This window comes from Oncorhynchus clarkii, chromosome 21 (assembly GCF_045791955.1).
Source record: "Oncorhynchus clarkii lewisi isolate Uvic-CL-2024 chromosome 21, UVic_Ocla_1.0, whole genome shotgun sequence".
Lineage (NCBI taxonomy): Eukaryota > Metazoa > Chordata > Actinopteri > Salmoniformes > Salmonidae > Oncorhynchus > Oncorhynchus clarkii.
Genome location: NC_092167.1, coordinates 5,884,667 through 5,908,706, shown reverse-complemented (window position 1 = coordinate 5,908,706; position 24,040 = coordinate 5,884,667). Strand labels below are relative to the sequence as shown.

General features: G+C 47.5%; 1 protein-coding gene across 7 annotated transcripts in view; it reads left to right on the top strand.

Annotated features, from left to right (window-relative positions):
* The window catches only part of LOC139378420 (MICOS complex subunit MIC19-like), a 120,280-nt gene that overhangs the window by 43,000 nt on the left and 53,240 nt on the right, over window positions 1-24,040 (top strand). For 3 of the 7 annotated variants that reach the window (XM_071120576.1, XM_071120579.1, XM_071120578.1), the window contains exon 6: window positions 23,564-23,578. The exons of the other annotated variants lie outside the window; for them this stretch is intronic. In XM_071120576.1, coding sequence (XP_070976677.1) covers window positions 23,564-23,578 — 15 coding nt within the window. The remainder of the gene's footprint in view (window positions 1-23,563; window positions 23,579-24,040) is intronic. 7 annotated transcript variants of the gene reach the window in all.

The window sequence follows — 24,040 nt, the reverse complement described above, 5'->3', positions numbered from 1 at the left end:
AAAGCCCGTTCCCCCTTCTTCTACGACGTTAATAAAACCCGTTCCCCCCTGCGACGTTAATAAAACCCGTTCCCCCTGCGACGTTAATAAAGCCCGTTCCCCCCTGCGACGTTAATAAAACCCATTCCTCCTGCGACGTTAATAAAACCAGTTCCTCCTGCGACGTTAATAAAACCCGCTCCTCCTGCGACGTTAATAAAGCCCGTTCCCCCTGCGACGTTAATAAAGCCCGTTCCCCCTGCGACGTTAATAAAACCCGTTCCCCCTGCGACGTTAATAAAACCCGTTCCCCCTGCGACGTTAATAAAACCCGTTCCCCCCTGCGACGTTAATAAAGCCCGTTCCCCCCTGCGACGTTAATAAAGCCCGTTCCCCCTGCGACGTTAATAAAACCCGTTCCCCCTGCGACGTTAATAAAACCCGTTCCCCCTGCGACGTTAATAAAACCCGTTCCCCCCTGCGACGTTAATAAACCCGTTCCCCCTGCGACGTTAATAAAGCCCGTTCCCCCTGCGACGTTAATAAAGCCCGTTCCCCCTCTTCTACGACGTTAATAAAGCCCGTTCCCCCTCTTCTACGACGCTAATAAAGCCCGTTCCCCCTCTTCTACAACGTTAATAAAGCCCGTTCCCCCTTCTTCTACGACGTTAATAAAACCCGTTCCTCCTGCGACGTTAATAAAGCCTGTTCCCCCTGCGACGTTAATAAAACCCGTTCCCCCTGCGACGTTAATAAAGCCTGTTCCCCCTGCGACGTTAATAAAACCCGTTCCCCCTGCGACGTTAATAAAGCCTGTTCCCCCTGCGACGTTAATAAAACCCATTCCTCCTGCTCCTACGACGTTAATAAAACCCGTTCCCCCCTGCGACGTTAATAAAACCCGTTCCCCCCTGCGACGTTAATAAAACCCGTTCCCCCTGCGACGTTAATAAAGCCTGTTCCCCCTGCGACGTTAATAAAACCCATTCCTCCTGCTCCTACGACGTTAATAAAACCCGTTCCCCCCTGCGACGTTAATAAAGCCTGTTCCCCCTGCGACGTTAATAAAACCCATTCCTCCTGCTCCTACGACGTTAATAAAACCCGTTCCCCCCTGCGACGTTAATAAAGCCTGTTCCCCCTGCGACGTTAATAAAACCCATTCCTCCTGCTCCTACGACGTTAATAAAACCCGTTCCCCCTGCGACGTTAATAAAACCCGTTCCCCCCTGCGACGTTAATAAAGCCCGTTCCCCCCTGCGACGTTAATAAAACCCGTTCCCCCCTGCGACGTTAATAAAGCCTGTTCCCCCCTGCGACGTTAATAAAGCCCGTTCCCCCCTGCGACGTTAATAAAACCCGTTCCCCCCTGCGACGTTAATAAAGCCTGTTCCCCCTGCAACGTTAATTAAGCCCGTTCCCCCGGCGACGTTAATAAAGCCCGTTCCCCCTGCGACGTCAATAAACCCTGTTCCCCCCTGCAACGTTAATAAAGCCCGTTCCCCCCTGCGACGTTAATAAAGCCCGTTCCCCCCTGCGACGTTAATAAAGCCCGTTCCCCCTCTTCTACGACGTTAATAAAGCCCGTTCCCCCTCTTCTACGACGTTAATAAAGCCCGTTCCCCCTTCTTCTACGACGTTAATAAAGCCCGTTCCCCCTGCGACGTTAATAAAGCCCATTCCCCCTTCTTCTACGACGTTAATAAAGCCCGTTCCCCCTGCGACGTTAATAAAGCCCATTCCCCCTTCTTCTACGACGTTAATAAAGCCCGTTCCCCCTGCGACGTTAATAAAACCCGTTCCCCCTGCGACGTTAATAAAACCCGTTCCCCATGCGACGTTAATAAAGCCCGTTCCCCCCTGCGACGTTAATAAAGCCCGTTCCCCCTCTTCTACGACGTTAATAAAGCCCGTTCCCCCTCTTCTACGACGTTAATAAAGCCCGTTCCCCCTCTTCTACGACGTTAATAAAGCCCGTTCCCCCTCTTCTACGACGTTAATAAAGCCCGTTCCCCCTTCTACGACGTTAATAAAGCCCGTTCCCCCTGCGACGTTAATAAAGCCCGTTCCCCCTGCGAAGTTAATAAAACCCGTTCCCCCTGCGACGTTAATAAAACCCGTTCCCCCTTCTACGACGTTAATAAAGCCCGTTCCCCCTTCTACAACGTTAATAAAGCCCGTTCCCCCTGCGACGTTAATAAAGCCCGTTCCCCCTTCTACGACGTTAATAAAGCCCGTTCCCCCTGCGACGTTAATAAAGCCCGTTCCCCCTGCGACGTTAATAAAGCCCGTTCCCCCTCTTCTACGACGTTAATAAAGCCCGTTCCCCCTCTTCTACGGCGTTAATAAAGCCCGTTCCCCCTTCTTCTACGACGTTAATAAAGCCCGTTCCCCCTGCGACGTTAATAAAACCCGTTCCCCCTTCTACGACGTTAATAAAGCCCGTTCCCCCTGCGACGTTAATAAAGCCCGTTCCCCCTGCGACGTTAATAAAACCCGTTCCCCCTGCGACGTTAATAAAGCCCGTTCCCCCTCTTCTACGACGTTAATAAAGCCCGTTCCCCCTCTTCTACGACGTTAATAAAGCCCGTTCCCCCTTCTTCTACGACGTTAATAAAGCCCGTTCCCCCCTGCGACGTTAATAAAACCGTTCCCCCCTGCGACGTTAATAAAGCCCGTTCCCCCTTCTTCTACGACGTTAATAAAACCCGTTCCCCCCTGCGACGTTAATAAAACCCGTTCCCCCTGCGACGTTAATAAAGCCCGTTCCCCCCTGCGACGTTAATAAAACCCATTCCTCCTGCGACGTTAATAAAACCAGTTCCTCCTGCGACGTTAATAAAACCCGCTCCTCCTGCGACGTTAATAAAGCCCGTTCCCCCTGCGACGTTAATAAAACCCGTTCCCCCTGCGACGTTAATAAAACCCGTTCCCCCTGCGACGTTAATAAAACCCGTTCCCCCCTGCGACGTTAATAAAGCCCGTTCCCCCCTGCGACGTTAATAAAGCCCGTTCCCCCTGCGACGTTAATAAAACCCGTTCCCCCTGCGACGTTAATAAAACCCGTTCCCCCTGCGACGTTAATAAAACCCGTTCCCCCCTGCGACGTTAATAAACCCGTTCCCCCTGCGACGTTAATAAAGCCCGTTCCCCCTGCGACGTTAATAAAGCCCGTTCCCCCTCTTCTACGACGTTAATAAAGCCCGTTCCCCCTCTTCTACGACGCTAATAAAGCCCGTTCCCCCTCTTCTACAACGTTAATAAAGCCCGTTCCCCCTTCTTCTACGACGTTAATAAAACCCGTTCCTCCTGCGACGTTAATAAAGCCTGTTCCCCCTGCGACGTTAATAAAACCCGTTCCCCCTGCGACGTTAATAAAGCCTGTTCCCCCTGCGACGTTAATAAAACCCGTTCCCCCTGCGACGTTAATAAAGCCTGTTCCCCCTGCGACGTTAATAAAACCCATTCCTCCTGCTCCTACGACGTTAATAAAACCCGTTCCCCCCTGCGACGTTAATAAAACCCGTTCCCCCCTGCGACGTTAATAAAACCCGTTCCCCCTGCGACGTTAATAAAGCCTGTTCCCCCTGCGACGTTAATAAAACCCATTCCTCCTGCTCCTACGACGTTAATAAAACCCGTTCCCCCCTGCGACGTTAATAAAGCCTGTTCCCCCTGCGACGTTAATAAAACCCATTCCTCCTGCTCCTACGACGTTAATAAAACCCGTTCCCCCCTGCGACGTTAATAAAGCCTGTTCCCCCTGCGACGTTAATAAAACCCATTCCTCCTGCTCCTACGACGTTAATAAAACCCGTTCCCCCTGCGACGTTAATAAAACCCGTTCCCCCCTGCGACGTTAATAAAGCCCGTTCCCCCCTGCGACGTTAATAAAACCCGTTCCCCCCTGCGACGTTAATAAAGCCTGTTCCCCCCTGCGACGTTAATAAAGCCCGTTCCCCCCTGCGACGTTAATAAAACCCGTTCCCCCCTGCGACGTTAATAAAGCCTGTTCCCCCCTGCGACGTTAATAAAACCTGTTCCCCCCTGCGACGTTAATAAAACCCGTTCCCCCTGCGACGTTAATAAAACCTGTTCCCCCTGCGACGTTAATAAAACCTGTTCCCCCTGCGACGTTAATAAAACCCATTCCTCCTGCTCCTGCGACGTTAATAAAACCCGTTCCCCCCTGCGACGTTAATAAAGCCCGTTCCCCCCTGCGACGTTAATAAAACCCATTCCTTCTGCTCCTACGACGTTAATAAAACCTGTTCCCCCCTGCGACGTTAATAAAACCCGTTCCCCCCTGCGACGTTAATAAAGCCCGTTCCCCCCTGCGACGTTAATAAAACCCATTCCTTCTGCTCCTACGACGTTAATAAAACCTGTTCCCCCCTGCGACGTTAATAAAACCCGTTCCCCCCTGCGACGTTAATAAAACCCGTTCCTCCTGCGACGTTAATAAAACCCGTTCCTCCTGCGACGTTAATAAACCCGTTCCTCCTGCGACGTTAATAAAACCCGTTCCTCCTGCGACGTTAATAAAACCCGTTCCTCCTGCGACGTTAATAAAACCCGTTCCTCCTGCGACGTTAATAAAACCCATTCCTCCTGCGACGTTAATAAAACCCGTTCCTCCTGCTCCTACGACGTTAATAAGACGTTCCCCCCTGCGACGTTAATAAAACCCATTCCTCCTGCTCCTATGACGTTAATAAGACGTTTCCCCCTGACTTCCCACTTCTCTCTGCTTCCCTTGTGTAACTGTATTCCCCTAAGGCACAGGTGTCAAACTCATTCCACGGAGAGCCGAGTGTCTGCATGTTTTTACTCCTCTCTTGTCTTTGATTGATCTGTTAAGGTCACTGATTAGTTAGGAAGCCCTCTCGCCTGGCTGTCTAGGTCTTTAATTGGACACAAATTTAAAGGAAAAAACTAAAAGCAGCAGATACTCCCCTATGGAAGGAGTTTGACACCCCTGCCCTAAGGTGCTGCCACGGTCATTTAAACTAGGAAGCGCTAAGCATTGTTTATTGTTCTCTAAGCAGGCAGCAGCCGTATGTACCAGTCCTATAGCTGGGGAACATGCCACTGTGTGAAGGCTCACGTGTGTTCTGCCACTCAGGCGGATGTGTGTGTAAAGGTTGGAGGCAACATGGATAGAAGGGGTTTCATTATAGAAAAAACACTTAAACTGTAGTACAGGCTTCTATAACCGGACGCAATGGAGTGGTCCAAAGGACGTGCGTTTCTTGATGGGATTGTTTTCTCTCGACAGAAATGAATATTTCATAACAAAAGCACTTCAAAACAGTCCCGTTTGTTGTTGTTGATGAGTTACCGGTATGTTATTCAAGTGGAGTATGTTGCAGCCATTTGATGGTTCGTATCTCAGTCCTGAAGGAATGATGGGTTGAGTTCCACACAAAAAACACATCATTATTAATCTCGCTGATTTGAATATGAATAATGCCTGTGTAAGCTTTAAGCAAAGCAGCACAGTACTTCCTGACCAGTAGCAGTGTGAATGTTAGGCTAATCCACTTCAGTCTAGTCTAATCATGCTGTGAATGGTAACCAATGAGGAAGAGAAAAGGACATTGACGTATGACATAGGCCACCAGACACAGTCACAGTCTGCATGTCCGTCCGTGTGTCTGCTCTACAATGAAATCATAGACTTCTCCATTCCTTTTTGCTTTTCAACGATTCTTGCCCTCCGGAGTCGAAAACTCTCAGAACAGCCAATCAATCACGAGCCACACCATTCCAGTCCAGACACAGGCTCAACCCCAAGGCAGACATTTCAATCAAACCCAGAGTCATCCATCTTGAGCTCCATGGTCCACAGTGGCGGATTTGTCAGAGTCCCCCTCAAAAAAGTCCTCCTTTTAAAATATACGCTTAGAGTGTAAAATGGCCGCCCTTTCTTCACTTCCGTAAAGAAGTCGGTGGAATAGCAGCAGGTGTTTGTTTTTTTTCATAAAGCCGTTACCGGTCGCATTGCTGTTTTGTGACGTGAAGAACAAACGGTTGTTGATTTCTAGACTGTTATTTGAAGGCTCCTCTGAACAGAAACAGAATGGACCTCCAAGCCTGTGGATTGTTATCCCATCTCATATGTTGCATCCAATTATACACTCCTGTTGTTTATCTTCCCACTTTAACTGAATGGACCACAATTACTGTTGTCATAGTTATCAGTATCTTATTATCTTGATGATGGCAGTCTGATGATATAATGGCAGTCTGAAGCGGTAGCCAGGTTAAATCTCTGTCTTTGTTTGTCTGCCCTATCAATATAACCAGGCTTTAATGTGAGTTGGCATGAAGTCCTTTCTTTCTAGCTAACAGTGGGGTTTAATGTAACGCTGCTCTCCCTCAGTCTCCCTCAAGCCCATCTTCTCTCTCTGCCAGCGTAAAATCTACCTATGCTCCAGTTAAACTGTCTTCATTTGATGCTCGGCTGGCCTGAAAATGACTTCCGTTAAGCTTACACAACCACCACCCCTCTCCCACTCTTCTCTCTTCCCCTTCCTCTTTCTCTCCTTCCCTCTCTTCCTTAGAAAAAGTGCCGTCTCCAGCAAATGTCCCCTTTGCACAAACGTGTACTTCAAATGCTGTTGCGTTGTACATACAGCCTACTGGGCCCTGCTGATAATGGACCACAATTTAATTTCCCAGGTATTAGAGGAGACTTGCTGGGTTTTGAATTGGATGGACTTGTAGGTGGCATTTGAAAAACAGCCTCCCCTTTTTTCAACAAAATAAAAAGATTCCACCAGGGAGCAAGAGAAATCCATGAAGCGAATCCACCTCAGTGTCTTTAGTTTGGAGTCAGATAAACAGGGGAAGAATCCTCCTCCGTGTCTTTAGTTTGGAGTCAGATAAACAGGGGAAGAATCCAGCTCCGTGTCTTTAGTTTGGAGTCAGATAAACAGGGGAAGAATCGACCTCCGTTCCGTGTCTTTAGTTTGGAGTCAGATAAACAGGGGAAGAATCGACCTCCGTTCCGTGTCTTTTAGTTTGGAGTCAGATAAACAGGGGAAGAATCGACCTCCGTTCCGTGTCTTTAGTTTGGAGTCAGATAAACAGGGGAAGAATCGACCTCCGTTCCGTGTCTTTAGTTTGGAGTCAGATAAACAGGGGAAGAATCCTCCTCCGTGTCTTTAGTTTGGAGTCAGATAAACAGGGGAAGAATCCAGCTCCGTGTCTTTAGTTTGGAGTCAGATAAACAGGGGAAGAATCCAGCTCCGTGTCTTTAGTTTGGAGTCAGATAAACAGGGAAAGAATCCTCCTCCGTGTCTTTAGTTTGGAGTCAGATAAACAGGGGAAGAATCCAGCTCCGTGTCTTTAGTTTGGAGTCAGATAAACAGGGGAAGAATCGACCTCCGTTCCGTGTCTTTAGTTTGGAGTCAGATAAACAGGGGAAGAATCCTCCTCCGTGTCTTTAGTTTGGAGTCAGATAAACAGGGGAAGAATCCTCCTCCGTGTCTTTAGTTTGGAGTCAGATAAACAGGGGAAGAATCCTCCTCCGTGTCTTTAGTTTGGAGTCAGATAAACAGGGGAAGAATCCACCTCCGTGTCTTTAGTTTGGAGTCAGATAAACAGGGGAAGAATCCTCCTCCGTTTGTCAGATTTCCTCCGTGTCTTTAGTTTGGAGTCAGATAAACAGGGGAAGAATCCTCCTCCGTGTCTTTAGTTTGGAGTCAGATAAACAGGGGAAGAATCGACCTCCGTTCCGTGTCTTTAGTTTGGAGTCAGATAAACAGGGGAAGAATCGACCTCCGTTCCGTGTCTTTAGTTTGGAGTCAGATAAACAGGGGAAGAATCCTCCTCCGTGTCTTTAGTTTGGAGTCAGATAAACAGGGGAAGAATCCTCCTCCGTGTCTTTAGTTTGGAGTCAGATAAACAGGGGAAGAATCCTCCTCCGTGTCTTTAGTTTGGAGTCAGATAAACAGGGGAAGAATCCAGTTTGGAGTCCTCCGTGTCTTTAGTTTGGAGTCAGATAAACAGGGGAAGAATCCTCCTCCGTGTCTTTAGTTTGGAGTCAGATAAACAGGGGAAGAATCCTCCTCCGTGTCTTTAGTTTGGAGTCAGATAAACAGGGGAAGAATCCTCCTCAGTGTCTTTAGTTTGGAGTCAGATAAACAGGGGAAGAATCCACCTCCGTGTCTTTAGTTTGGAGTCAGATAAACAGGGGAAGAATCCTCCTCTGTGTCTTTAGTTTGGGGTCAGATAAACAGGGGAAGAATCCTCCTCCGTGTCTTTAGTTTGGAGTCAGATAAACAGGGGAAGAATCCTCCTCCGTGTCTTTAGTTTGGAGTCAGATAAACAGGGGAAGAATCCTCCTCCGTGTCTTTAGTTTGGAGTCAGATAAACAGGGGAAGAATCCTCCTCCGTGTCTTTAGTTTGGAGTCAGATAAACAGGGGAAGAATCCTCCTCCGTGTCTTTAGTTTGGAGTCAGATAAACAGGGGAAGAATCCTCCTCCGTGTCTTTAGTTTGGAGTCAGATAAACAGGGGAAGAATCCTCCTCCGTGTCTTTAGTTTGGAGTCAGATAAACAGGGGAAGAATCCTCCTCCGTGTCTTTAGTTTGGAGTCAGATAAACAGGGGAAGAATCCTCCTCCGTGTCTTTAGTTTGGAGTCAGATAAACAGGGGAAGAATCCTCCTCCGTGTCTTTAGTTTGGAGTCAGATAAACAGGGGAAGAATCCTCCTCCGTGTCTTTAGTTTGGAGTCAGATAAACAGGGGAAGATTCCTCCTCCGTGTCTTTAGTCCTCCTCCGTGTCTTTAGTTTGGAGTCAGATAAACAGGGGAAGAATCCTCCTCCGTGTCTTTAGTTTGGAGTCAGATAAACAGGGAAAGAATCGACCTCCGTTCCGTGTCTTTAGTTTGGAGTCAGATAAACAGGGGAAGAATCCTCCTCCGTGTCTTTAGTTTGGAGTCAGATAAACAGGGGAAGAATCCTCCTCCGTGTCTTTAGTTTGGAGTCAGATAAACAGGGGAAGAATCCTCCTCCGTGTCTTTAGTTTGGAGTCAGATAAACAGGGGAAGAATCCTCCTCCGTGTCTTTAGTTTGGAGTCAGATAAACAGGGGAAGAATCCTCCTCCGTGTCTTTAGTTTGGAGTCAGATAAACAGGGGAAGAATCCAGATAAACAGGGGAAGAATCCAGCTCCGTGTCTTTAGTTTGGAGTCAGATAAACAGGGGAAGAATCCTCCTCCGTGTCTTTAGTTTGGAGTCAGATAAACAGGGGAAGAATCCAGATAAACAGGGGAAGAATCCTCCGTGTCTTTAGTTTGGAGTCAGATAAACAGGGGAAGAATCCTCCTCCGTGTCTTTAGTTTGGAGTCAGATAAACAGGGGAAGAATCCAGGGGAAGAATCCACTCCGTGTCTTTAGTTTGGAGTCAGATAAACAGGGGAAGAATCCTCCTCCGTGTCTTTAGTTTGGAGTCAGATAAACAGGGTCTTTAGTTTGAAGAATCCTCCTCCGTGTCTTTAGTTTGGAGTCAGATAAACAGGGGAAGAATCCAGCTCCGTGTCTTTAGTTTGGAGTCAGATAAACAGGGGAAGAATCCTCCTCCGTTCCGTGTCTTTAGTTTGGAGTCAGATAAACAGGGGAAGAATCCCTCCTCCGTGTCTTTAGTTTGGAGTCAGATAAACAGGGGAAGAATCCTCCTCCGTGTCTTTAGTTTGGAGTCAGATAAACAGGGGAAGAATCCAGCTCCGTGTCTTTAGTTTGGAGTCAGATAAACAGGGGAAGAATCCTTTAGTTTGGAGTCCTCCGTGTCTTTAGTTTGGAGTCAGATAAACAGGGGAAGAATCCTCCTCCGTGTCTTTAGTTTGGAGTCAGATAAACAGGGGAAGAATCCAGTTTGGAGTCAGATCTGTGTCTTTAGTTTGGAGTCAGATAAACAGGGGAAGAATCGACCTCCGTTCCGTGTCTTTAGTTTGGAGTCAGATAAACGGGAAGAATCCTCCTCCGTGTCTTTAGTTTGGAGTCAGATAAACAGGGGAAGAATCGACCTCCGTTCCGTGTCTTTAGTTTGAAGTCAGATAAACAGGGGAAGAATCCTCCTCCGTGTCTTTAGTTTGGAGTCAGATAAACAGGGGAAGAATCCACCTCTGTGTCTTTTAGTTTGGAGTCAGATAAACAGGGGAAGAATCCACCTCTGTGTCTTTAGTTTGGAGTCAGATAAACAGGGGAAGAATCCTCCTCCGTGTCTTTAGTTTGGAGTCAGATAAACAGGGGAAGAATCCTCCTCCGTGTCTTTAGTTTGGAGTCAGATAAACAGGGGAAGAATCCAGCTCCGTGTCTTTAGTTTGGAGTCAGATAAACAGGGGAAGAATCGACAGATAAACTCCGTTCCGTGTCTTTAGTTTGGAGTCAGATAAACAGGGGAAGAATCCTCCTCCGTGTCTTTAGTTTGGAGTCAGATAAACAGGGGAAGAATCGACCTCCGTTCCGTGTCTTTAGTTTGGAGTCAGATAAACAGGGGAAGAATCCTCCTCCGTGTCTTTAGTTTGGAGTCAGATAAACAGGGGAAGAATCCTCCTCCGTGTCTTTAGTTTGGAGTCAGATAAACAGGGGAAGAATCCTCCTCCGTGTCTTTAGTTTGGAGTCAGATAAACAGGGGAAGAATCCTCCTCCGTGTCTTTAGTTTGGAGTCAGATAAACAGGGGAAGAATCGACCTCCTCCGTGTCTTTAGTTTGGAGTCAGATAAACAGGGGAAGAATCCTCCTCCTTTAGTGTCTTTAGTTTGGAGTCAGATAAACAGGGGAAGAATCCTCCTCCGTGTCTTTAGTTTGGAGTCAGATAAACAGGGGAAGAATCCTCCTCCGTGTCTTTAGTTTGGAGTCAGATAAACAGGGGAAGAATCCTCCTCCGTGTCTTTAGTTTGGAGTCAGATAAACAGGGGAAGAATCCTCCTCCGAGTTTGGAGTCAGATAAACTCCTTCCGTGTCTTTAGTTTGGAGTCAGATAAACAGGGGAAGAATCCTCCTCCGTGTCTTTAGTTTGGAGTCAGATAAACAGGGGAAGAATCCACCTCCGTGTCTTTAGTTTGGAGTCAGATAAACAGGGGAAGAATCCACCTCCGTGTCTTTAGTTTGGAGTCAGATAAACAGGGGAAGAATCGACCTCCGTTCCGTGTCTTTAGTTTGGAGTCAGATAAACAGGGGAAGAATCCTCCTCCGTGTCTTTAGTTTGGAGTCAGATAAACAGGGGAAGAATCCTCCTCCGTGTCTTTAGTTTGGAGTCAGATAAACAGGGGAAGAATCCTCCTCCGTGTCTTTAGTTTAGAGTCAGATAAACAGGGGAAGAATCCTCCTCCGTGTCTTTAGTTTGGGGTCAGATAAACAGGGGAAGAATCCTCCTCCGTGTCTTTAGTTTGGAGTCAGATAAACAGGGGAAGAATCCTCCTCCGTGTCTTTAGTTTGGAGTCAGATAAACAGGGGAAGAATCCTCCTCCGTGTCTTTAGTTTGGAGTCAGATAAACAGGGGAAGAATCCTCCTCCGTGTCTTTAGTTTGGAGTCAGATAAACAGGGGAAGAATCCTCCTCCGTGTCTTTAGTTTGGAGTCAGATAAACAGGGGAAGAATCCAGCTCCGTGTCTTTAGTTTGGAGTCAGATAAACAGGGGAAGAATCCTCCTCCGTGTCTTTAGTTTGGAGTCAGATAAACAGGGGAAGAATCCTCCTCTGTGTCTTTAGTTTGGAGTCAGATAAACAGGGGAAGAATCCTCCTCCGTGTCTTTAGTTTGGAGTCAGATAAACAGGGGAAGAATCCTCCGTTCCGTGTCTTTAGTTTGGAGTCAGATAAACAGGGGAAGAATCCTCCTCCGTGTCTTTAGTTTGGAGTCAGATAAACAGGGGAAGAATCCTCCTCCGTGTCTTTAGTTTGGAGTCAGATAAACAGGGGAAGAATCCTCCTCCGTGTCTTTAGTTTGGAGTCAGATAAACAGGGGAAGAATCCACCTCCGTGTCTTTAGTTTGGAGTCAGATAAACAGGGGAAGAATCAGACCTCCGTTCCGTGTCTTTAGTTTGGAGTCAGATAAACAGGGGAAGAATCCTCCTCCGTGTCTTTAGTTTGGAGTCAGATAAACAGGGGAAGAATCCTCCTCCGTGTCTTTAGATTGGAGTCAGATAAACAGGGGAAGAATCCTCCTCCGTGTCTTTAGTTTGGAGTCAGATAAACAGGGGAAGAATCCTCCTCCGTGTCTTTAGTTTGGAGTCAGATAAACAGGGGAAGAATCCTCCTCCGTGTCTTTAGTTTAGAGTCAGATAAACAGGGGAAGAATCCTCCTCCGTGTCTTTAGTTTGGGGTCAGATAAACAGGGGAAGAATCCTCCTCCGTGTCTTTAGTTTGGAGTCAGATAAACAGGGGAAGAATCCTCCTCCGTGTCTTTAGTTTGGAGTCAGATAAACAGGGGAAGAATCCTCCTCCGTGTCTTTAGTTTGGAGTCAGATAAACAGGGGAAGAATCGACCTCCGTTCCGTGTCTTTAGTTTGGAGTCAGATAAACAGGGGAAGAATCCTCCTCCGTGTCTTTAGTTTGGAGTCAGATAAACAGGGGAAGAATCCTCCTCCGTGTCTTTAGTTTGGAGTCAGATAAACAGGGGAAGAATCCTCCTCCGTGTCTTTAGTTTGGAGTCAGATAAACAGGGGAAGAATCCTCCTCCGTGTCTTTAGTTTGGAGTCAGATAAACAGGGGAAGAATCAACCTCCGTGTCTTTAGTTTGGAGTCAGATAAACAGGGGAAGAATCCTCCTCTGTGTCTTTAGTTTGGAGTCAGATAAACAGGGGAAGAATCGACCTCCGTTCCGTGTCTTTAGTTTGGAGTCAGATAAACAGGGGAAGAATCCTCCTCCGTGTCTTTAGTTTGGAGTCAGATAAACAGGGGAAGAATCCTCCTCCGTGTCTTTAGGTTGGAGTCAGATAAACAGGGGAAGAATCCTCCTCCGTGTCTTTAGTTTGGGGTCAGATAAACAGGGGAAGAATCCTCCTCCGTGCCTTTAGTTTGGAGTCAGATAAACAGGGGAAGAATCCTCCTCCGTGTCTTTAGTTTGGAGTCAGATAAACAGGGGAAGAATCCTCCTCCGTGTCTTTAGTTTGGAGTCAGATAAACAGGGGAAGAATCGACCTCCGTTCCGTGTCTTTAGTTTGGAGTCAGATAAACAGGGGAAGAATCCTCCTCCGTGTCTTTAGTTTGGAGTCAGATAAACAGGGGAAGAATCCTCCTCCGTGTCTTTAGTTTGGAGTCAGATAAACAGGGGAAGAATCCTTCTCCGTGTCTTTAGTTTGGGGTCAGATAAACAGGGGAAGAATCCTCCTCCGTGCCTTTAGTTTGGAGTCAGATAAACAGGGGAAGAATCCTCCTCCGTGTCTTTAGTTTGGAGTCAGATAAACAGGGGAAGAATCCTCCTCCGTGTCTTTAGTTTGGAGTCAGATAAACAGGGGAAGAATCCAGCTCCGTGTCTATAGTTTGGAGTCAGATAAACAGGGGAAGAATCCTCCTCCGTGTCTTTAGTTTGGAGTCAGATAAACAGGGGAAGAATCCTCCTCTGTGTCTTTAGTTAGGAGTCAGATAAACAGGGGAAGAATCCTCCTCCGTGTCTTTAGTTTGGAGTCAGATAAACAGGGGAAGAATCCTCCGTTCCGTGTCTTTAGTTTGGAGTCAGATAAACAGGGGAAGAATCCTCCTCCGTGTCTTTAGTTTGGAGTCAGATAAACAGGGGAAGAATCCTCCTCCGTGTCTTTAGTTTGGAGTCAGATAAACAGGGGAAGAATCCTCCTCCGTGTCTTTAGTTTGGAGTCAGATAAACAGGGGAAGAATCCACCTCCGTGTCTTTAGTTTGGAGTCAGATAAACAGGGGAAGAATCGACCTCCGTTCCGTGTCTTTAGTTTGGAGTCAGATAAACAGGGGAAGAATCCTCCTCCGTGTCTTTAGTTTGGAGTCAGATAAACAGGGGAAGAATCCTCCTCCGTGTCTTTAGATTGGAGTCAGATAAACAGGGGAAGAATCCTCCTCCGTGTCTTTAGTTTGGAGTCAGATAAACAGGGGAAGAATCCTCCTCCGTGTCTTTAGTTTGGAGTCAGATAAACAGGGAAAGAAGACTACTACTACATGGTTTAATACGAGAGGCAAGTCTGCTCGGCATCCAATAGAATATAGTCTGTCTTGTGACAGACTGTCACCATAAATGGAAAGGGGTGTGCTATATTTGGTTCTATGCTAGTTAGTTCTGTGTCCCTAGATGAGAATATATGTCTCTTTCAGAAACCTCTTCAACTGAATATTCCTTAACCTTGTGAGCTATGGTGGAGCATATGTAACATCTGGAGTTAGGTTTAGTCAGTCATGTTAGCAGTGTGTCCTTGGTTTTAGGGGTCAGTCATGTTAGCAGTGTGTCCTTGGCTTTAGGGGTCAGTCATGTTAGCAGTGTGTCCTTGGCTTTAGGGGTCAGTCATGTTAGCAGTGTGTCCTTGGTTTTAGGGGTCAGTCATGTTAGCAGTGTGTCCTTGGTTTTCGCTGTCAGTCATGTTAGCAGTGTGTCCTTGGCTTTAGGGGTCAGTCATGTTAGCAGTGTGTCCTTGGTTTTCGCTGTCAGTCATGTTAGCAGTGTGTCCTTGGTTTTCGCTGTCAGTCATGTTAGCAGTGTGTCCTTGGTTTTCGCTGTCAGTCATGTTAGCAGTGTGTCCTTGGCTTTAGGGGTCAGTCATGTTAGCAGTGTGTCCTTGGTTTTAGCGGTCAGTCATGTTAGCAGTGTGTCCTTGGCTTTAGGGGTCAGTCATGTTAGCCGTGTGTCCTTGGCTTTAGGGGTCAGTCATGTTAGCAGTGTGTCCTTGGCTTTAGGGGTCAGTCATGTTAGCAGTGTGTCCTTGGCTTTAGGGGTCAGTCATGTTAGCAGTGTGTCCTTGGCTTTAGGGGTCAGTCATGTTAGCAGTGTGTCCTTGGCTTTAGGGGTCAGTCGTGTCCTTCAGAAGCCAGTCAGTCTGTCTCATTCCCCTGCCACTGGAGGTGCTGCTCATCTGCAAACCTGCCTCTCTTTATCTGGGGGACTCACCAAGGCTTTATGTGTTGGAGTCCGAAAGTGTGTGTGTGTGTGTGTGTGTGTGTGTGTGTGTGTGTGTGTGTGTGTGTGTGTGTGTGTGTGTGTGTGTGTGTGTGTGTGTGTGTGTGTGTGTGTGTGTGTGTGTGTGTGTGTGTGTGTGTGTGTGTGTGTGTGTGTGTGTGTGTGTGTGTGTGTGTGTGTGTGTGGTAGCGCTAATAGGCAACTGACATCCAATCAAAGGATATGAATCCCTGCTGTGTGTGTGCCACATTCTCTCTCTGGGAGTGCCTGTTGACTAGCCATTACTTACTGCCCACTCTGCCCTGGTCCATCCAGACTGTGATGCCCACACGCAGTGCCAATGTGTCAGCGCCAGTATTTGGTCAGACAGAGGTCAGACCTAATTGGCAGGACCTGTGGCTGGCACGGGCAGTGGCGGGCGCGGTTGCCTCACCCCAGCAGCTAATTGGCATGGCTGGCTGCCAGAAGCGGGCAGCTGATCTATGGCTGGCTTGGATTGATGGATGAATGCAGGTGTCAGGAAAGCTGCTTTCTGACAGAGTGCTTGTAAAGTCAATTTCCAGCCTCGGAAGCAACGGGCGGCTGCGGTGCGGGTGATGTTGGAGTGTTTTTGAAACGCTAGTTATTGTACAAGTTTCTGAAGCTGAGATGGAATCAGAATCAGCCTTGCTCAAGAGGGATCTGGAAACAGATGGTGTATGAATATTTTTCCTCACCTTTTTGTTTTGTCATACGTTGTCTTTTTTTTATAGTTTTACATTAGAAGAATCTAAAATTCTCTTGGCAGAGTAATGGCACAGAGTAACAGCATGGTTATTAAACTGCTCTGATAATTGCTGCAAGCCCCATGAGACATTGACCGCCGCTCCTTAATTGTCTAGCTGTTGAGTGTCCGAAGGTCAGGGAAGCGAGCAGGAGTGAGAAGTCTAGTGGGCCAGATGGGTCACTGTTCTGTTAGTGTTAAGTGTGTGTGTATTGCGCAGTGAGCTCCCTCGTACACCCAGGCGACCAGCGTTCACTCCGCACTCTCCGGGCTTGTTTGTTAGCTTGTTTTTTTCCTTCTCTCTTCTCCCTCATGGTTTAACTGCAGGATAAATCATATTAATGAGTCTGTTTTGGAAGTGAACAGTTGGTCTAGCTAATGACACTAGATATTTTTAAGGGGAGAGAGGGAGAGAGTTGTGTGGAGGTTGCAGGGTGTACACCAGAGGTATTGGAACCATATGGAGAGGGTGAAGAAATGCTGAGGTATTGAGTGATGGATGGGAGAAGAATGGACAGATGTAGAAGGGAGGGAAACCAGAGGAGGTGAGTAAGTAACGTGGATGAACACACAGCAAGCGAGTAAGAAGAAAGTGGAGGTGTATTGAAGTGGTCAGCCAGCCAGCCAGTGGAGGTCTATTGAAGTGGTCAGCCAGCCAGTGGAGGTCTATTGAAGCAGTCAGCCAGCCAGCCAGTGGAGGTCTATTGAAGCAGTCAGCCAGCCAGTGGAGGTCTATTGAAGCAGTCAGCCAGCCAGTCAGTGGAGGTCTATTGAAGTGGTCTGCCAGCCAGTCAGTGGAGGTCTATTGAAGCAGTCAGCCAGCCAGTCAGTGGAGGTCTATTGAAGCAGTCAGCCAGCCAGTCAGTGGAGGTCTATTGAAGTGGTCAGCCAGCCAGTCAGTGGAGGTCTATTGCAGCAGTCAGCCAGCCAGTCAGTGGAGGTCTATTGAAGCAGTCAGCCAGCCAGCCAGTGGAGGTCTATTGAAGCGGTCAGCCAGCCAGTGGAGGTCTATTGAAGCGGTCAGCCAGCCAGTGGAGGTCTATTGAAGCGGTCAGCCAGCCAGTGGAGGTCTATTGAAGTGGTCAGCCAGCCAGTGGAGGTCTATTGAAGCGGTCAGCCAGCCAGTGGAGGTCTATTGAAGCAGTCAGCTAGCCAGCCAGTGGAGGTCTATTGAAGCAGTCAGCCAGCCAGTCAGTGGAGGTCTATTGAAGCGGTCAGCCAGCCAGTGGAGGTCTATTGAAGCGGTCAGCCAGCCAGTCAGTGGAGGTCTATTGAAGCGGTCAGCCACCCAGTGGAGGTCTATTGAAGCAGTCAGCCTGCCAGCCAGTGGCGGTCTATTGAAGCGGTCAGCCAGCCAGCCAGTGGAGGTATATTGAAGCGGACAGCCAGCCAGTGGAGGTCTATTGAAGCAATCAGTATGGTGATTTTTCAGTAGCATATTGTGAAATAATGATGTAATGAAACAGAATCATTAAAAGCTTTAAAGGAACCTGTAACCACACCTGAATGTACTTATGACTATAGCCTGGTGGGTGCTGATATAATCTATATAATGAATTTACTTGTGACTGCAGCCTGGTAGAGGCCCCTATAATTTTTAAAACCAAACTGTCAGTTGCGCCACAAATATAATTGGTTCAGTGATTTGTTGAGGCAGGAAAAAGCCTGCCTCGAAGAATTTAGGGTGTGGGAACAATAGTGGCGCGAAGCAAAAAATAATTGACCATTAACATAAAGAGGAGTAACTATGTGATTTAAGGATGAAAACTGTATAAAAGGAGTGTGCCGAGGCTGGGAAGACAGTTGATCCATGGACCAGCTCGGCTTGTTACTTTGTAATAAAGTCTCTTTTGAATTCACAAGTTCCGGTATCTGAGAAATATTATTGGACCAATATTTCTACGACATCAGCCAGTGGAGGTCTATTGAAGCAGTCAGCCAGCCAGCGGAGGTCTGTTGTAGGGGCCGGCCGGCCAGCGGAGGTCTGTTGTAGGGGCCGGCCGGCCAGCGGAGGTCTGTTGTAGGGGCCGGCCGGCCAGCGGAGGTCTGTTGTAGCGGCCGGCCGGCCAGCGGAGGTCTGTTGTAGCGGCCGGCCGGCCAGCGGAGGTCTGTTGTAGGGGCCGGCCAGCCAGCGGAGGTCTGTTGTAGCGGCCGGCCGGCCAGCGGAGGTCTGTTGTAGGGGCCGGCCGGCCAGCGGAGGTCTGTTGTAGCGGCCGGCCGGCCGGCTGCTGCATCGGCAGCACCAGTGGGAGGTCCCAATGTCACCAGCACATTCTCCACATCCATCTCTTTTGCCATTTGCTTTTCTCTTTCTCTCTTTTTTTCTTTCTCCTGCAACTCCTTCCATTGTCTTCCCTCCCTGCATCACTTTGACCCTCTCCGGATTGTTTTCCCCCTCTTTCTTTCTGTTGTTCCCAGTCCCCCAGGGGAGTCTGTCCTCTGAAGGCAGTAAACCTGTTCCTTCACGTCACACAGTGTGTCCTCTACACTCAGGTCAAGGCCTGCGTCCCAAATGGCACCCTATTCCCTACATTTTCCACGAGGGCTCAGGTCCAAAGTAGTGTACTCTTTGGTGGATGTGCTGCCATTTGAGACATAACCAGGGAGTTTTCTGCCTCCCACCACTCTGTATCCCTCGTGTCTTTTTCTCCCCATTGTTGTGGATGGCTCCATAGAGCCCTGGCTCTAGTTTGGTCTTTGTGTGGTTGTTGTCCACACTTCAGGACCATGGAGGTAATGAACGACCAGGGCCTCCTCAGACACTAGCGCCTGCTGAAAGTGACAGATGGGTAGGATCCTCCTGAGGTTCTCCCCCCCCCCCTTTCCACAAGCCCCAGGGGAGCCGAGACGGAGATGAAGGCAACTCAAACGCAGGATTATCAATCAGCCAGGATTATCAATCAGCCAGGATTATCAATCAGCCAGGATTATCAATCAGTCAGGATTATCAATCAGTCGGTTTACAACACGAGCTGCTGATCAGCTAATGAATCAATGTAATATTGATCATTTTACCAAGCATGAGCAGTTTAGTGATATTCCTTAAATGATTCCAAATGGATGGAAATGAATTGAGTCATGTTCCTAACTAGCCTAGACGTTTTAGTGGAATGTTTTAGTTATGGTGTTCAGTAGGAACACGGCACCTTGCTGAAAAGCAGTCCTCTATCAATACCAAGGCACATATTTCTCTTTAAAAATGTCTTTATTTTTACTATTTTTTTGCATTGTGGAATAATAGTGAAGAAATCAACACTATCAAATAACACTAATAGTGTTAAAAAATAAGTGTTAAACAAATCCAAATATATTTTAATACTTCAAAGTAGCCACCCTTTGCCTTGACAGCTTTGTCTTAAAAGTAAAGACAAACCGTTGAGAGTGTGTCCAAACTGTTGTCTGTTACTGTGTGTCAAACACATTCCATTTGCTCCATTGCTATCTTTTATTATGATCTGTTTTCCCCTCCGCAGCCTCCTGTGGTCTGTATTGATCTTAATGTCACATAGACACTAGGGGCAGCAGGGTCTAGGTGAGAGACCAGGGGTGGGGGGGTAACATCTTTCTATCAGCCCCCATCAGTGATTTAAGGACAGCTGCTGTAGACCAGGCCTAATGTGAGCTCTACTCACAGCCATTGAGCTAGTGACTTATGAGTGATGAGCATCTTTAAACAAGCACACACACAAAAGCACACACGCCCTCTGTCCTGCCCAGGTCTGCCCTTTGACCTCCAGAGGCATCCTTATCCATTACTCACTGCTCCAGACAGATACACACGGTGGGACAGACACTTAGGCCTGGGGGTCTCTGCCACACCTCGATGACGTTAAAGTGTGTGTGTGTGTGCGCGCCTGGCATCCGTGGCGTGCTTGCATATATCGAGAAATGAATTAAATGTAACTCTCCTTTGTGTGTGTGTGTGTGTGTGTGTGAGGGGAAAAGGGAGTTTCCGTTGATTACAGGCCATCGTATATCTGCCATCATTATAGGTGTCCTATATAACCTGTCCTAGAGAGAGTAATAGCTGGCGATGAACTTCACTGCTCCTCTGTAGAACTCTGCCTCTTAAGTCTAATTAGCAAGGTGGTAGAATGACTAGTGGGGAGAGCCAATGGACTCCTAACAGAAGGGCTGCTCTCTCCTGATGTTTAAGAGCCACTCAGTGTAATATGTTGCTGTAATGCTGCCAGTAAGAGAGACATTGTATCCTCTGCCATCATTTTGATTTGATCTGTGGACGATACCATTAAAGATAGTGGTGGGTGATGTGGCGTATTGGGTTTAGGAGGTGGTTTGTGTGTGTGTGGGTGGTTGGGTGGATTTATGTCTAGTGAATGGTGTGTGGGAAGTGTGTGTGTGTGTGTGTGTATGCATGTCTGTGCATGGTGAATGAAGTGTGGGTGGGTGGATTTATGTCTAGTGAATGGTGTGTGTGTGTGTGTGTGTGTGTGTGTGTGTGTGTGTGTGTGTGTGTGTGTGTATGCATGGTGAATGAAGTGTGTGTGTGTGTATGCATGTCTGTGCATGGTGAATGAAGTGTGTGTGTGGTAGTGAAGTTGTTTGCCGGCACTGCTTGCTTGTTATTGATTGACTCGTCTTCAATATTCACCTCGTCCAAATTTGACAACTCAAATTCACCTCTCTTTCTGCCATGTTCATCCATATTCATTGACCTGCACTGGACACCCTCTCTCTCTCTCTCCCTTAATCTCTCTCTGTCCCTCTCCTCCCTCCCTCACTTCCCTCACACCACCTCTGTTCCTCAGCCATTTGACACTAGCCAGCGGTCACATTGGCCTGACCCCTGACCCTTTGCCTGCTGGAGCGGACAGTGCACCGCATCAGAATGAGTTTGTCACCTGGCCCTGTCAAGCAGCTCTGTGATGTATGGGCCCCACCGTGCAACTCTGACCTGTGTGTTGTACCGGTCATTTAGATGGGCTGCCTGAGTGAGAGAGCATTGATTATGATGTAGTGAGGGATGGGGCCAGTCATAGACAGGCTCAGGTTGGGTCAAAGACGGAGAGAAGGTTGTGGAAGAAGTGGTTCCATTTTAGTGTGCTTTGTTTGCAATGCCATCATATTCAAGGATGTCGGCAAAGCGATATGTTAATTAGTTCTGTAATTGTAGCTAAACCGAGTGAGTTATCTTTCAGGGTGTGCAAAAGTTGGGAGAGCGTATGAATCCTGACTAGAAATTGTGTGTGCATGCTTATGAGGTAATGCAGTTCTCCATCATCACGTTCCCCAACACTCTGAGCTCTCTCAATGCTGCAGTTATTTCTATTCCTGCTCTTTACCTTCCTTTAGAAGTCTTTAAAGAGTGAGGGAGTTGGAATGAAAGTCGGCTCCTGACACAGCACATTGTGCTTGTGTCACACACACACACACACACACACACACACACACTGTTTGCATTTTTGCTTCCTTCACACAGCAGCCAAACTGCAGCACTATGCTAATTAAAAAACATGGCTGCCGCTTATTTATTTGCCGGCAGCTAATTGATATTCAGCGAGACGTTCAGCCCCCTAAACGATGTGTTTAATCTGACGATAGGGTCTCTAAGGCCTGCTCTGTCAGCCAGATGCAGACAGTATGAGAAAAGTTTGTGTAACTACAGTACTTCTACTTTGGTGTAATGTCCAGGGCTGGTTTCCCAAACGCATCGTAGCACCTAGATCACCTTTCATCCATTTAGATTAGTAATTAAGAGGATCTTAGTGCTACGAGGCTTTTGGGAAACCAGCCCTGGACATGGTCCCAAACATGAGAGGATTTGTCTATTTTATTGCCTCTTGGTCTTTACTTTTCTCTCTCTTTATTTCTTTCTCTCTCTTGCTCTCTTTGTTCTCACAACTTCCTCTCTTTCTCTGTCCCTCCTGAGGGCCACATGTCAGAGGAACGGTGGCCAGCCTGACTGCTCACTATGAGGGCCACATGTCAGAGGAACGGTGGCCAGCCTGACTGCTCGCTATGAGGGCCACATGTCAGAGGAACGGTGGCCAGCCTGACGGCTCACTATGAGGGCCACATATCAGAGGAATGTTGGCCAGCCTGACGGCTCACTATGAGGGCCAGCCTGACGGCTCACTGAGGGCCACATGTCAGAGGAACGGTGGCCAGCCTGACGGCTCACTATGATAAATCACCTTTTATCCACCCTTTTCATTCTCTCTTCCCTTTTTCAAGTTCGCTTCCCTTTTCTTTCTTTCTCCACTTTCACCCCCCCCCCCTCTCTTCCCCCTACAGCCTCTTCATTAGGGGAACAAAAGTGGATTGGTGGTCATGGAAGGCTGTCCCATTGTTTGGGCTTTAGTATGATTAGATTATCTTTAGGGCCACTGAATGGGGTTAATCAGTGGGAAGAAATCCTGACAGCGTGCAGTGTGTGTGTGTGTGTGTGTGTGTGTGTGTGTGTTGTCTGAGTTAGACCATATGAACTACTGTAGTCCAAAGAGAAACTCTTAACACCTGCTACAGGATCAGACACACAGAGAAGAAAAACAAAATCCCTGGACACATTTGTGTCACTGCCTCCCTTTTTTAATGTCCCTTTAGTTTCCCTTTTACTACACAGTTCTGTCTCCCCACTCTGTGAGTACAGCTGCTCTGCTGTGTGTATGTTTGGGATCAGTGTGTGTGTTGACGTGTCTGAGCCATGTTTGTGTCTGGGCGTGTGTTTCTTTTGTCTTTCTCCATCTGTAATCATGGTGATACAAAGTCCTACCCGCCCCTCTCAGAGATGTTCTGTTTCAAGCTTGATTGAGCTGTGGAAGGGAGACAGATTTTTGGCACACAGGGTCACCGTTTGGGCTGCCCAGTACACTATTAGATTTCATGGAGCCCGTCTTCTAACAGTCACGCATAGCACAGCTCAAGTCAATTTAGTTCAGTCTTTCTGTCAGTCAATTTAGTTCAGTCTTTCTGTCAGTCAATTTAGTTCAGTTCAGTTAGTCCGTATGTCTTTCAATGTGTACATAGATGTAGGATCTTAATTGAATCACTATTTTGTTGCTAAAAATTTGCAGGAAATGCAGATGAGTTTCGTGATTTCCATAAATTAAAGATGCTCTATGCAGAAATTGTTCCGCCATTTCCTGGTGTCTAAAATTCTCATAGTACGTCCAAGTTCAGTTTATGTGACAAAACGAGCAAGTATAGTATACAGGCCTCAAACTCAGCTCTGGAAGTCAGTTCCATTGCATGTTTTAATGTTTCCCTCTAATCAGGGACTGATGTTAGACCTGGGACACCAGTAGTGTGGAGTTAGTGACCAGATAGAATAGAAAACCAGCAGGCTCCAACTCTCCTAGGGTGAGTTGAATACCCCTGGTGAAGACAGGAACAGTTACTTATTGCAGCTTTAACTGAAAACCCACACTAACACACGGTTATATTAACAGTATTGCACTTTTCATGTAGCCTACTTTTGTCCAGCTAATAGCCTAACCACCAATCCAGCAACGTTATGGACTAAACGTTCACAGGGATTATTTTAGCTGTGACTATAGATCAAATGAAGATCCTACATCTATGTGTGAAAGATGGAGAGCGAGTGAGTAAACATGAGTTTGTGTTTGCTCAAGCATAAAGCGTTGTGGCGGTCAGTCACTCCCAGCGTTTGAATACTTAACCAGTTGAAATGTCATTTTGAAGATGTTCAACGTTTTATCAGCACTCTGCTCTGTCTTTCTCTCTTCCTCTCGTTCTCTTTAAATGCTTTCTGTCTTCAGGAGATTACACGGAAGGTAAGACTGGAGCGCTGAGCTCCCCATCTCTTGCTCTTTCTCTCTCTCTCGCTCTCTCTCTCACCCCATCTCTCTCTCTCGCACCCCATCTCTCTCTCTCTCTCGCACCCCATCTCTCTCTCTCTCTCTCTCGCACCCCATCTCTCTCTCTCTCTCTCTCGCACCCCATCTCTCTCTCTCTCTCTCTCGCACCCCATCTCTCTCTCTCTCCCCATCTCTCTCTTGCACCCCATCTCTCTCTCTCTCACCCCATCTCTCTCTCTCACCCCATCTCTCTCTCTCGCACCCCATCTCTCTCTCTCTCTCTCGCACCCCATTTCTCTCTCTCTCTCTCTCTCTCTTATATTTATATATATATTCCTCTGGCAGTTTAGTGTATAGGGCCTTGTGTAGGCTCTGAAGTTGATTTCCTCAGAGCTGACAGTCTTGTATCATAGGGGAGATCAGCTGGAGTCAGATGGG